General features: G+C 41.1%; 1 protein-coding gene across 1 annotated transcript in view; it reads right to left on the bottom strand.

Annotated features, from left to right (window-relative positions):
- The window catches only part of PRKAR2B (protein kinase cAMP-dependent type II regulatory subunit beta), a 78,654-nt gene extending 70,288 nt beyond the window's left edge, over positions 1-8,366 (bottom strand). Inside the window, exon 1 of the mRNA XM_057364527.1 lies at positions 7,809-8,366. Coding sequence (XP_057220510.1) covers positions 7,809-8,136 — 328 coding nt within the window. The 5' untranslated portion in view covers positions 8,137-8,366. The remainder of the gene's footprint in view (positions 1-7,808) is intronic.
- Positions 8,367-15,345: the final 6,979 nt, after the last annotated feature.

Raw genomic sequence — 15,345 nt, 5'->3', positions numbered from 1 at the left:
TAAGAAAGCTGTTCTCATTATCAGCCTTTACCTGCTCAAGCTCTCAACTTCAAATTCTTGTTCTGATGATTCTTTTCTTAATCTCATTAAGTAGAGTAATTTAAGAGTCAAACACATAAGTGAAAAACACTTATCTGTTGTTACAGCATGCTTTTTACCACTCTACCTTCCATTATCCAGTGTTACAGCACAATAAGGCAAGGCTGACTAAATAAAAATTCGGATTTTTTGCTTTATTGTTCTACTCTTTATAATTACCTAATTTTATCTGTAGTCCACAAATTACTTTTCTGGGCAGCAATGCTAAAAGGATGCTGTTTATGGGTAGGATGGCAAACTGCCATATGGCTGTTGTACAGTTCATTCTGAGGATACCTTGTACCTACAATCTGCATTTTACTCCTACAGGCACCCTTATCTGTCTCCATCCCCCTTCCATTCAGACCTCCCATGTTTTTATTTGACATGTATCATTTAAAATGCTGAATGAGACACYGGACATTTCATTAACATATTCTTTTTGATGTAACCCCAAAACTGTATGTTTTCTGCGTTACTTGCTGCACTGATTTAAATCTGGAATCGTGTATTACACTGCCTAGAAACGGCAAATAGAAATTCTGTGTGAGTACTTCTGCTATTTTTATCACCAAATGCACAAAAGCTTGAAACAGAGATCTTCAAATATTTTAATGAAAAAACAAATTGACGAACATGATGTTTTTCTATGAGAAAAAGTGTAATAACACTTTCAGAAATAACACCAGTCAATAGAAAAGTAAAAAAAATTAAGAGAAAACAAAGCACACTCAAAGCCAAATTTCACCCTCTTCAACAGTCTTGTTTAATACTATGAGGGAAAACTGATCTACAGACTAAAAATTTATCCAATAAAGAAAAAGATTAAATAAACCAAGTAATCACTTGTCATGATCCTGTTCAGTTCCATGCAATAAATCATTCCTACTCAGCACATGGAAGGGCTAGCCTAAAAGGGTTCCCTGAAAGGACAAGGGGTTTCAGTATAAAACCTCTATATAMAGTTATCTAGGCTTATCAGTATCATCTTCCATGATGCATGTCAAGACCTATTCCAGCAGCAGAGACYACTGAGCCATTTTTAATGGCTCTGTTTCTCAAACTCTTCTCCCTACTTCATTCACTTTTTAAAAATCGCTCACCTTTTCAAAGCACAGAACTTCTTTATAATTACACTCACGTGAAGCTCATAAGAAGGGCTCAGACCTAGGGTGGGAATAATTTTGCTACACCATGACCTTAAGACATTTTCATTAAAATAACAGTTGGTTAGAAATAACCAGTGTGAGTTGTATGAAGCATTAAAGAAAGGGGCATTTCACCATGTTTGTTATGTACTGTTCAATATTTCATTTCACCATCAGCACCAAAACCATTTTAGCTCTCTCTGAAGATGGCAACTGTACCCACGTACCTATTGACTTTCTTGATGATGACAACTACTGTTATTTTTTAAGATAGAAAATGGCTGAAAACAATCTGGATTCTCCATAAAAAACTTGAGTTTAAACTTTTATTAAAGCACAAGTGTTATGAGGCTCTCAACATGGTAATAAGAGAGATGACCATGTCAAAACATTTAAAAGATCTCTCAGCATCAGATGACCAAGTTCACATCCATACAATGCATTGATCACTGATTTTAGTCCACATTTAAGCTCTTCTGAATTGCATTTATAAGCCAAACAGAATTTCAATAGAAAATTCAGGACGTAAATTAGGGAGAGCAGAGTCATACCTGGGTAGAAAAATAAGGGCAAAGAATTTGTGGTGTTCTCTCTCCCTCACATGTACTGTATATTCTTTTATCTTTTTCCCTTTACTTCAGTTCTGTCTCTCCTTCTTCCTYTTTTTTTCACCTTTGTATTTTCCTTACGCTGACTCCTTTTCTACCTCTATGTCTTGCCTTTCACCTTACCTTCTTGTTTCTTTCATCACTGTCCCAACAAATGAAATTTCTCAATCCCAAAATGCCCTCCAGTCATCTTTGATATCTGAAAACCAGAAGCCAGGCAGCAGCCTGTACCTTGATTAATCTGTACCTTGTGACATAAATGTGTGATTTCCAAACCATATGTTCCAGATTTACAGGAGCAGCTAAGGCCAATAATTCTGCAGAGATTTGACTGTTTAGGTAGATTTCCTGTGAACTGCGGGAACTGGACAGAGCTAGAGAACAAAATGCAATACTTTTGCATAAGAGACTTGGGATAAACCATGAGATATACACGTATTACACCAAGCTTCACTTCCTGACAGATGCACAAAGCACCTCTCTTACAAACCTGGGTCATTAAGCTGTATGAGTGCATTCTAAAAACAYGCATTCTCTAAATGTTCAGAGATGAATCTTTGTTCTGTTCAACAGGCAGGGCAATAAATTATCTTTTCCAATCATTTAAATGCATAAACAGGACTAAACTCAGGGAACAAAAAATACAAGGTTTCCATGTGAAACTGAAATGAAGTCAGCAAGTGACAAAATACTCCTAGAGAGTTCCTGAGGAAGAAAGTTTTCCTTTGAAACAGACATGATACACGCAAGAAACAAGTGTTGGTGTGCAAATGTTAGCACTGACGCTGCTTATAGGTTAGAATTCATAATGCAATCACTACAAACCCATGCCAGCAAAATTTTATCTCTTCCTACACAGAATTCCTATACAGAATTAATGCTGTTCTCTTTTTCCAAGCTTATCAGGCAGCCAAAATAATCTCTAAACTTTTTCTYTAGCAAAAAAGAAGCTGAAGATGAAGTGAAATATTTTTGGTATAATTCTACTACTTTTCTGTCCATAGGTCTTTGGAATTTTCTCCTGCTTCTCGTCAATACACAAACTTTAACAAAATACTAGCCAGCAGAGACACCTCCACTCATGCATGCTTAATTTTGAGAAGGGATGCATAAATACTTCTGAGTGGAGGCTGCTATGATTTCAACTAAATTATTAATATAAACACAGTTAAAAAAAATATTATGGCAAAAGTATTCCTTTCACCTACAATCACAAGTGGATGCATGTGTGAGAGGGAACCATACTCTTTAATACAAAGGCTACTAAATGGTACATATTACAACTTCACATTTCTAGTTGCTTGTAATTTTGTCAAATTAAGTTTTTCGATGGCAAATCTCTCAACGTGAATAAAACACCTGTGTCAGATAAGGGAATTAAAAAAAAAAAAACAAAGTACAAACAACTGTCAACTTGCTCAGGTTTACTTGCTAAAATAACTTGTTAGCAGAAAGAAAATATCTTCGCTTGCTCCTGTCAGAAATACTGGAAACCATTATTTTAACAATCTCCATTATTCTGAAGATTTCCAGCAAGGGAAGAAAGCTTTGTGTTTTTGAGACTGAGCACACCGGCAGAGAAGAGCAGCCAGAAGCCATCCCCTGACCCAGGCTAGGCACCCAACTGGAACACCAAGGCACCCAATTCATGGTGCTGCTGGAATTCTTTTCCCTCCCAGAATCTGTCTTCTTCCCAAACACCCAYCCTGAACAGCCTCTTTGTGTGTTATTCTCCGAATGACAGCAGTAATAGTCTAGAAAGGTGCAAGGGGATATGGCCCAAAGCCTTGCCAAGGAGTGCTCCCAACAGTGCCATGTTCACCAAGGAACCGATCCGTGGCTGGAAACTTCTAAACTCTTCTAAACTGCATCCACTGCTCCAGCCTGGCTCCCATCAGATTTCTCCWTATAACCATGCAATTAATGTTTTATTTCTTTCTGTATTTCAAAAGAGTGGCTGCAGATGTTATTAAAATTTCATTTCTAAGGTTGGCAAAGCACTATCAGACAGTAGTGCTGTCAGCTACCACCCCTCATACCCCAGACTTTAGGTTGAATATACACATTGGTAAGAAAATCACATGTTTTTCTATGTGGCCCCTGATTYAATGATATCCCACTACAAACTATATATATTTTTACACTGTTCCCTTGCTCTTACTGACCCCTTCCGCAGCTCTGATCTACCCATTATCTGCACAGGACAGACCGACAGAAAAGTAACAAACCAATCAGTTTTTTCTGGTTTTCTTTAATTTCAGAAAGAAAACTATAAATAAGCTGAACAGACCTGGTGAAGTACCATTTAACATCACAAAGCTGACACAAATGTACTTGTGTGCAAAGTTTTTTCTGATGCTCTGGTTTCTACAATTTACCCATTATTTTAAAATTTCTATGAACGGTATAGCTGTAAAGCATTGCAGACTGAATAAAGAAACTAAAATAAAGACATGCCTTTRAAATTGGTATTGTAAGGTAGAAGATGTATGTTTTACCTAAGMAGTGATCTCATATTATTTAGGTGCAATCAGTGGGTTAAGCTGAAATACACACTTGCATTTTCCAGCTCAAGTTYTCAAAGGAGCTCAAAGCAACCAACACACCAACAGAAGCACACGGGGGAGGAGAGGGACAGCTGTGGTATTTTCCTGTTAAAATACACCACTATCTGAGAAAGACACCAAAACAAACTGAAGAAAAACAAAACAAAAGAGAAAGAAACAGAGTCTATGTAATGTCAAATGATATATATACAGTGCTGCARTTTTTGAGTTTAAAGAACAGCAATGTTACCTCTAAAAACTTCTCTATAAATTTATATTAAGGCCAGATGAAATATGAAATTTTTGCTACTGCAACTGTTTTAAAACAGCTGTTACAATGGGCTATTTCCCATCCAAATAAGTTGCAAATGAACRTGTAAGTGATAATATCAACAGAAAAGTATAGTCACTGTAAAAAGAACAATTTATTGAGCATTTTCAATTTTTGGAGACAGAGTATACTAAATCTTAATATGCACTTTAGACCTGCTAAAAGTTAGATAGATTTTCTAAAATGGGGGTCATTTTTATGTATATGTCCCATTCAATTTAGCGATTGCTATTAGTATTAGTAGGAATTAGTTGTTATGATTAATGCCAATACACCCATGGAGGACAATTCATTATTTTTTTTAAACAAACAAACAAATTAACCAGAAGACCTAAAAAAACATTCCCAAATTAAACCATGTGTTCCGAAGGGGATAATCTAAATGCTCTGAATATAAAGAATTTAATTTCTGAGGCCACCCTAACTCCAGGTAYCAATTCAAAATTGTGACACCAATACAACAAAGTTTTCCCTCCAGACAAGGTAACTGCATTTACTTTCATGTGATTTCTGCAGCTGAGATAATGGACACAGCAGAGATCTGAACAGAGTTTAATTCAAGGTTCACATGTAACTCTTAATCCTGAGAACAGAGTTTTTTTTCTTTTTAACACAGCTTATGCCTCAGCTCATCATTTCTGAAATGGGATAATGCTCATGTACCTTCCAAAATACATTTCAAGGACAAAACTAATACTGACAAAGAGTTCAACTACAGTGCTTGTAGATATTTAGAAATACTGGGGGAGGGGTTGGAAATAGGTTTGGGGCATTTACACTGAGAGTTCAACAATGTTCAGTTTGAACTAATTAAGGAATACTGTCAGTTTGACATTTCAAGTGTACTGCTTTAGCAAAGAATAGAKGCCACCACCAGGTCTGACCTCCTTCACAGAGATTTTCATTTTACATTTGCTCAACTTTTCCAATTTGCTGTCCTCTCCTAAGGACRCAAATGGGATAAATTGGCTATACAGAAGCAGTTCCATCATTCATAAAGGCAAAAGAAAAAAAAAATTAAAATTTTCCCCCCACACTTAAGTTCTTAAGAATTGCTACTTCTAGAAACAGAAAGCAAAAGCATAAAAGAAATATGCTTTTAAATTGGCAGTTAAACCCATTAAACAAATATTTGAGTACAAACCTTTATGCCTCCAGCTACTAACAAAAGATWGAGTGTATCAATTGTTATGTTACCTTAGAAGAACATATTCAGGGCAGACACAAAATCTGAATTTAAAATACACACTCCTGCACAATGCATACAATACAAAAGCACACTACTAGTAATCATTTACTATTGCTTCTTATTAACCCTAACTTGGCTTCACAAATACTTCCATTTTTTTGTTTCTTTTAATTAATAATTATTTGAATAGACAGAAATTACAAACCATAATATAATTATACTTTCAGAATATATTAGGCTTTAAAATGTGGTATTTTAAAGGGTTTTTGTCAAACAAGCAAATCAATTAGTCAAACTAAGAGATTCTACCATGTCCCTTAATGAGAATATTGCCAATATTGGCTTTCCCTCTTCACAATGACAACAAAAAGACTGTCAAAAGGATCTTGATTGCAGGTATTCATTAGAAAACTTAGAGAGCTTCTTAAAGCACCCTATGAGGTTACAGGTATGTAACACTTGTATGCCAATAAATAAAACTGCATTTCTGCACTTCCCTCCATACAACATTCCAGTTCTCCATTTACCAATGAGACTTGTTGGTGTTATAATAACTAATGTTTGAAAAACTACATCTAGTGTTAGTGAATTAGGATATTTTTTTTTCTTCCACATTATGATCATTTCAGTTTCCAAAGACAGCAAATTTTCAGATTTCTACTAATCTCACATAATCAGCATTAGAGTTTAAAATTGCCACATAAATCTGCAGAATCTGATTGACAGATTCAATTTCTCATTAAATACACGTGGGTATAGCTGCAAAGAACAGATGAAAAGAATGGCGACTGTCTTATGGGGTAGCATGAGGCATTTTGAAAACTTACCCAGTTCTTAACCGCCTACTTGTTTATCTACATTTCCAGATAAAACGCACACAACACATCATTTTAAAAACTGCACTGATATTCAACTAGCAAACAACTGCCTTCTATACTCAGCTAAGTAAATCTATCTCAGAGCACGACTCGGAGGGATGACTGCTCTGATGATCTGATGAGATGCACTTCAACTTCAAGCTATCCTCAAAAAATAAAAAAAAGACAGAGATGCTTGGACACTTCCCTCTTCTCCATCTAACCCCACTGACTGACCCTTCAGTCTGCCTGTTCATGATACAAAGACAAAGCACTACACACCCTTCAAAGACAGCTCCTACCTGTCCCATAACCCACAGAYGGATTGACACCATCTCTAAAAAAAGCCTGTCAGCCACACAAAGATAARATGTCATTAGCTGCGCACAGATCGGTGTTACCTTCGAACACAAAGATACYGCATATGTTCTTTGCTGTCACAGCCACACTTGTTCCACAGGCCCTTCTGCATGCAGAAAATTTCACCCTGGCTTCCAGGAACAAAACGTGTTTTAAATTGTGCTCTACTTTTTAAAACACACATAATAAATACATCTACGCCAAACGCTTAATCAAGTGCGTGAATACAGTAACATGTCCATGAGAGGTGTTTTCTAAGGTAGACACACCACTGCACTAATTACAGAATGCAGATTTGCTATCTTCTCCTATAAAAAGGAAACACAGAGATCTTTTCTGGACCATTATAGGCTTAYACGCTACAAGCGATGGAGCTGGTGATACCTGCGTGCCGAACACCCAGCACCGCCGAGCGACAGGGGGAAAGCCCGGGAGGTTAAAGTTTGCCGCGGGATACGGGAAAGCTCCCGCGGGCTCCGCTGTTTGGCGTCAGCRCAGGCGGTCTCTGCCCGCGGTGCCGCCGCTGCCCGTGTCCGCGTACCGGGGCCGGAGCGCTCCCGCCGCCCCCGCGACCCCCGGGGCTCCTCACCCCGCGGGCGGCACCGGGACCCGCATCCCCCACCTGAGCCCCGGCGGCTGCGGGAGCCCCCCCGCTCCCACCCCCGGGCCCGGCGAGGCGGGGGAGCCTTACCCGGGAACTGCTGCGGCGGCGGCGGCGGCGGCGGCTGCTCGTCCTCGCCGCTCTCGGAGTCGGTCTGCATGGGCTCCTCGGCGAAGTTGACCCCGCGGGCGTCGGGGGGACCCCGGCGCGGTGGCTGAGCGCCCCTGTCATGGCCGGTGCCCGCTTTGCGGCCGCTCGGCTCCTTCTCCGCCGCCGCCTTGGCCGTCGCCGCCTCCTCCTTGAGGCGCCCGAAGTACTGGAGGGCGAACTCCAGCAGGTCCCCGGGCTGGCTCCGCAGCACCTCTACCGTGAAGCCCTGCAGCAGCTCCGTCAGCCCCGCCGGGATGGAGATGCTCATGCCGGGGCCGGCCGGGGGGGCGCAGCCCGGCCAGGAAGGGGGAGGGAGAGGGGAAGGGGAGAGGAGAAGGAGGAGGAGGAGGAAGAGGAGGAGGAGGAGGAGAAGAGGGGGAGAGCCCGGGGCCGGGGGTCGGCGGCCCGGGGGACRAGGCGCGCCCGGCGGATCGCCCGTGGGCAGCGGGAAGGGGCGGGCGGCGGCGCAGGTGGGAGCGGGCGGGGGGCGGGCCCGCGGGGGGCAGCGGCTCTGGCAGCCTCGGCGGCGGCGCCTCCTCCCCCCGCGCCGGGGGAACCTCGAGCACATGTGACCCGGGAAACCATGACAACCTCCCGCCGGGGACTGCGGCCGCCGCGCCCCGCCCGCCACAGCGCGGGAGCCGGCGGGGCGGCGTAGGGCAGGGCATGATGTCTCTGCCCCCCGCCACCCCGGGCTGCCCTGCCGGGGCACAGCCCCGCCGGCCACCGCCGCCCCCCGCCACCCCGGGGCTCCCGGGGACCCGAGCCTTGAGCGCCTTCTCCCTGCGGGGGCGTCCCGGCATCCGCGCTGGCGACCAGCGGGGATTCCTGATGAGCGGTCGTGTCCCCGCTCCGGGAAGGACCGCAGCGCATGTGGCATTTCATAGCTGAACACCGCTGTGCTTTTGCACGGCCATGCACCACCTTAAAGCTCTTCCCCACATCATTCATACGCATAGATGTGCTGTCTATTTATATTCATCGATATTATTTAGGATGGGAGGRGTGATGTGGTGCTAGCAAGAACATCCTGTTTGTCAGCTGGTTGTCTAAGGTCCACGAAAAATTTAGCTGCAGAAAGAAACAATTGTTAAAAAATAGGGGAAGAAGTCCAATTTAAACACTGCTGAGTGCCAACGCTCAGCATAGACGCTCTTCCAAACCGTGTTGCAGAGACTACTTAGCACAGTGGTAAGTGGGTGCTGCTTGTCATCACCAGGAAGCTTAAACGTTTTAAGCAGAGTAAGTAGCAATTACGGGTGCCATGTTTTTCAATGCTTCACTAAACACTTCTTGAAAGTGAGGTCGGAACGCATGGAAATTGCATCCCCCCCGTTTGTAATCACCTCTGAACAYTGGCCAACGTTTTGGGGTTCCAGAAAGATCTGTTGGAGTCTTATTTTTATGCATCAAGCAAATTAACTGCTGAAACATCTAAGGCTGGGACACATGGCTGTTTGATAATTGATTTCATTAAACATTCAGTATTACTCAAATGGCCTTGCATTTCACAAGGGCTTAGGGTAAGATAAACAGTCGAAATGTGAGTTTGTAGTAGCAAGATACTGAAAGACCTGACCTCAAAAAAAAACCCAGCAAAATGCAGCAACTCCATGACACTTTTCACACAGACAGGGATCTCAAATACAGTTTTAGATTGAATTAATTTCCAAGTGGAACCCAATTCTCCTTGTGCATGTATTTTCAAATGGAACTTGGTTCACAAGTTGGATCTTCAAAGTGTTATAGACCAGGTAAATTAAAAGTGAATAAAGTGAATAAACCATAGCTGTGTGGGTGATATTGCTGCCCTGTAGCAGGCAAGAGCCCCCTCTGCTAGTGGGGCTGTGGAATACCTTTGAGCAACATCCTGTGGCTTCGTTTTACTCTGCAGGAAAAGCCTACAGCTAGCCATTTTAAAGAACTTATTCGAAGTTAAATTCACTGATGTTTAGCACTGTCCTGCTTGAGGAACCAATTCAAGGTCAAACTAAGTCATCTGGGGGCAGACCACGGGCTCTCTCTGGGCTTCAGAAGATTGCTCTGTGATCAGAAATATGTCGAAGAGCTGCTGCAGTGTCCAGGGCACTCCCAGCCCTGCCAGCACACCCCCAGCCCATGCCATGCCCCAGTGCTGGCACGCCCTGACCACAGCTGCCTGTTGGAAGCACGGCTGGGRCAGCAAGTGGCTGAGAATCAAGCAGAGCAGGAGAGCTGACCCTGCACATCATGGGCAGGGGCATACCTTAGTCATTCTGGAGGGTGGGTTAGCTAGAAATGCCAGATTGGCTCATTTAAAAGTTCAGGAGTTTAAAAACCTTCTCACACCACTGAGATCTGTTTTGATCTGTTGTAACCAGGCTGAGAGATGCCTAAATTTTGAGGAAGCCCCCAGGAAAGGAAGTGTCAGTAATTGGTGCCTTTCAGGCACTAAGTGTACTGTGTGCATGTAATATTCCGTTTAATGGAGTCTTCCAGGATTAGAAGGGTTGTCATCCCTGAGGTTTTCTCTTAGCCAGACAAGGCAGTCTTTTTTTCTAGGAATTTACCAGCAGCAYAGTGCCTTTTGCCATCTAATCAAGGACTCCCCTAGTTTGTCAGAGAGTCCCATCCTCCCACTCTTAAAACGAGATCACTTCTCTGAGGATATCCTCAAGAGCCAGCCTTTGATGTTTGTATGCAGAACGGGGATGATTTGAATAAGAGATTCCTAAGTGGCAGAACTCTGTGCCTCTTTTTTTAAAAAAAAAAATTCAAAACAGCCCAAAACGTTTGTGTTGAGTGAAAGTTATCTTGAATTTTGTGTTTCTCAAAGGATGGCAGCAAACTTTGTAGTTCAAGYTGGTGTCATCTGGTTTCCTTAGATACTTTCTGTTCCAAAGACCTTGCATTGATATTTAAATTGCTTTAAAATCCTCATAAGGAGGACAGCTGTCGAAAATATGTGTTATGTCTAGCAGAGTGAACAGTTAGAAAGCGAGAGTATTGGTTCACACCTCGCCGATGAGTTTTATTAGTTGCTACTAATTTTTGTGTGCCATTCTAGTTCAGCTGTAAATATCTTCATGAAATGAAAGAGAATATACAACCTACAGAAATCCTTCTGTACCGAAAAAGGATTGGGCAGMATATTCCCCTCACAATTCCCAGGGAAATGATCTAAAAACTTTATTATCTCCTTTCCCTCTAGGCAACAGATGCACTTTTCATAGCACACTAATCACGACATTACAAATCTTCCACCTGGTTTGTGGCAGTGAAAAACTGGGACATTAGAGCTAACAGGTGAGAAATAGCAAGCACTGTGTCTCCCACAGGACAATTCCAGATAACATGCTCAGACAGTGGCTGGGAATGCTTTGCCAAAGATTGGAGAACTTTTCTGATCACACAGAGGATCGCGAACAGAGTGCAGAAGGGAGGAGTGTCAGACTTTCAAGCCTTGTCTTTACCAGGGTAAATGCAAATTTAGTAAATTTAATAAAYTTGACCTAGCAAAGCCCATCCAACATCCAGCTACAAGTTTGGATTTTTTTTTTTTCTGCCCACTTTCAATATTCAGCCTGATGGGAATATTCTTGCTGTGTTCTGAAACCGGCTGAGGCTGCAATGCCGTAGGTGCCCTACAGAGGAGCAGAAGTGTGAATCATTAACATCGGGGGTGTAAACCAGGGTGAACTCCTTTCTCTGCGTGGAAAGTAACTTTAGCAAGCACACTGGAGAAGTGTGTGCAGACTTTGAAATCCTGCTCTTTGTTGCAGGCAAGGGGGACTATTATTACTCTGTCCTTGGACCAGCTGCGCAGCTAGCCCAGAAAGAAGAGATCGTGATCTCATCTATGATAAATCTCACTCAATTTGGCAGCCCAGTGATTCCCAACAGTGGTTCTCCATGGAAAAAAGTTCATATTGTACTAGAGAAACACAGGGCAAAGCCTGGCCCTATACCTATTGTCGCATAGTAGGAAAATGCTCATGTTTGTGTTCGGGAAATATTACTCCCTATATTTCCTGTGTCTTAAAGATCTTTGGTTTGTGTTATCTTAAATCTTTTATCCAGGCTTTTGAAATTTTAAATTGACTTAAAAGCTGTTGCTCAGAAGGCACCTTCAAATCCCTACATGTTTCATGTTTACTTCAAAATCTCTTTGGCTCTATTATAAGGTTCTTAATCAAGCAATAGTCAGTTTGTAAGTTTAAAACTACCTCAGTTCATAAGAATAACCATGTACCAATTTCTGATCTTCAAAAATAGCTTTAAAATGTTACATGTATGGACTTTCTTTTTTTCCTTCTGAGGTCCTTCTGACTTATTAGACAAATCTTCCTCACAGAACTTTTTTAATACCTGTTTTTAATGGCAATCATTCAGCCGTAAGTTTTCCAGCCATAACAAAACTTGCAGTTGTGCAGATCCRTAGTTTCACACTTTTCTGCTCTTTTCATTAGAATGATATGTCACCATTTTTTTTTATCACAAATCCATTACCAAACCCAGATCTACTTATGAGAAAAATGCTCAGTTCCAAAGACAATAGAATAAACTAGTGCCTGTAATGCATAAATCAAACTTGAACACATTTCTCATGTTTCTTCCTTCATTGAATCTCCTGTTTTTCATCTCATACCCTTTATTGTGTCGGTGCTTATTGTTCTGTGGATTCAAACYACTTATCTCCTCCCCTGCCTACTGTAAATCTAGAATGGCAATAACAAAATARCCATTTACATACTCAAGTAAAGTTGTTATTTATGCCAATGAGGGTTTCCCYTGAGCAAACAGAAAGACCAAGTTCAAAACTTGGATAGAAGGAATCCATCTGAASAAACAGAACGGTGGCAAAGCAGTGTAAATTAAATAGTCCCTGCCATTTTCAGTACCAATTCACAATCAGTTTAACCAGATAAACAATTTGAGGATCTTCCTCTCACAAAATGGCACCTGCTAACCCTGGAACAGGTGTTACTTTCCTCTTCCTTATATCACTTTTTGGCACTKGTAGTGCAATGTAGTCAGTGAAATTAAATGCCTGATTAGAGCTGAGATGAATCATCAATGCTGTCAGGGAAAAGAGAGYAGAAGTCATGGCTCAGGAGGAGGAGTATCAGATTATCAGCAATTCAAATTCAAGTTGTCTTACGTTGGTCCTGAATCCAAGTCTTCCATCCACCTCATCTACTGAGGTAATATGTTCAAAAGAATTGCAGAATATCACATATTCTAACCTTAAGCGCCTTGCTTTTCCACTCACCCTATTCCTTTTTAACTCCAAACTGTATTTTCCCGGGAGTACGAGTTTTGTGACTTATTGCAAACTCTGTTTACAAGTGTTACTATTCAGTAAATGAACAGCTGTTGATTTCCATTGAAATMTGTTTTTTGTAGTCCTTGATATTCAGAAACTACAGGATACTGTCTCTTAGAAAAGTGCTCCTTTWTATGTGCCTCAATTTGGGCTCCTATAATCACCTGTAATTTCAGAAAAATGTGACTATAATTTATAAAGCAAATATAGTGAGCACTGAATTTGTCATTAAAAGTAAACCTTCTGATTTTAAAAGCAATGAAAGAAAAYTACTTTTTTCATTTGCAGAAGAAAATGTGTAGATGTAGTAGATTTCAGCTATTCTGAGGATCTCATTTTGTATGATGCCCTACTCTTTTTATAAAAATGGCATTATACACTGTCAAGACAACCTGTTAAATGGCTAACAGAGACATTTCTCCAAGTAGCTGACAAGAAAAAATCATCATCAGATGGAGAAGTTCCCCAGAAATTGACAGTAGGCTGCTTCTGTTCAACACCTCCTGCAACCACATGGGAACAAATATAAACGTTGCTGATATAACTTCCAGATGACCCAAAACCCAGTTGAACAGTGATGTCACTGAGCTCAGGAAAGCATGGGGTGATYTGGAGGATTTGTCCATTTGAAGAAMATCTTACTCTWCAAGCTCTRTATTAAGTCATTGACACCAGAAGAAAGAGCGCAGGATGTTTCTACAGAATGGAAAGGCTTTTTCTTGGAAGGCAGTACTTCTAGAAGGGTTTGGGATCAGCATGGAGAAACAGCTTGACTCCAATTTCTGGTGTAATTCTGTAGAAAAGGGGGCTAATGAGATTCTTGCTTGTTTCAAAAGCAAGATCAAAAATAGGAATGAGAGATCTTCCCTCTGTAAAACACTCTTGAGACCACTAAAAAAAGGTACAGATTTAGTGTTCATAAGTTCAAAAGAATAGGGAGAAATAGGAGATGTGCAGAAAAGAGACACAGGAATTATTCATAAGCTGAAGGAAGTGTCTTGAAGTGAAAAGACCAGGGGAGTTCACAGCCTTTATCTCAGCACTTGTTACTCTTACATGATCTAAGTGAGGAAGGGTATCAGTCTATGTAGTCTGGTAGTACCTTTATGGAAAAGAATAGCATCAGTCTAACTTAYCAGAAATGGCTCAACATCTTCTCTTGGAAAGTCAAACTCTTTCATGTCACTAGAGGAACACRCAAATATCCCAAAATATGCAGTAGTTCTTTGATCTTATGAAATATGGAGCACTARTGAGAAAATAGTAATACATCTATGCTTTTTAAAACCTACAGTCACTGACGTGGATACTTTGGTATTATTTAAATGRAAGAGTGATAGTGAATGGATAGTTTTGCTTCATTTTCTTTGAGAGAGCTGGGGAATCCAATGGGGTTTGAAAAATGAACTGTCTCCCTGCAAATCTTCTATTAGTCCTGAGCTTAGATATGAAATCTTCAGTTGATCTACTTTGTGGCAAAAACACGGAGCAAAGGAGTAGAAATAGCTGTTAAGTGGAGAACAACCCCACAATTCCATAGTTTGCATCTCACATTGACTGTCAGTGTTCCTAAAAAAAACACATTATGAGAATTAACTTTGGTTTCTTGGGAGCTAATTTCCAAAAGAAGGGGCTCAGAGTTGTGGGCTCTGTAGTTTGAAGTGAAATCCTCTAGGGAAGATACAACTTTGTCACCGAACATTAACTATTAGGCTTTTTTATTTTTTTGGTTTTGTGAGTTTGGGTTTTATTATCTAGGGTTGTTTTGGTTTGCCTGTTTCATTGTTTTGTTTTGTTTTGGTTTTTCCCTGATAGATTTAATTGTTACTCATTATATTCTTGAAGAAATTATTAGTTATTCTTGGAAAGAAGAATAAGTCATCTACTCAAGTATTGGTTAAAAAGGACACAAAAGCATCAACTGAAATACTTTCTTTGATTTGAACCCTTAATGTAGTGATAATGTGCCTGCAGACTTTTGTTCTGGTGAAAATTTGGAATAGCATTAGTGAGTAAAAGCACCATTCTGACCCTGCTGTGTTTGTCAGTTTGGGTGTCTTGCACACCTACACMCAGCTGGGGTTGGGTGGCAGACACTCTGGACTCCATGACAGACTTTCARTGCACAAAAGGCATCAGGCAAGATGGGTTCAAGTATTGACCAGTCTGTGA

This window comes from Malurus melanocephalus, unplaced genomic scaffold (assembly GCF_030028575.1).
Source record: "Malurus melanocephalus ecotype Western Australia unplaced genomic scaffold, MMel_1.1 scaffold_39, whole genome shotgun sequence".
Taxonomy (NCBI): Eukaryota; Metazoa; Chordata; class Aves; order Passeriformes; family Maluridae; genus Malurus; species Malurus melanocephalus.
Note: the sequence above shows the minus strand (reverse complement) of the source record. Positions and strands in the feature narration are given on the sequence as shown.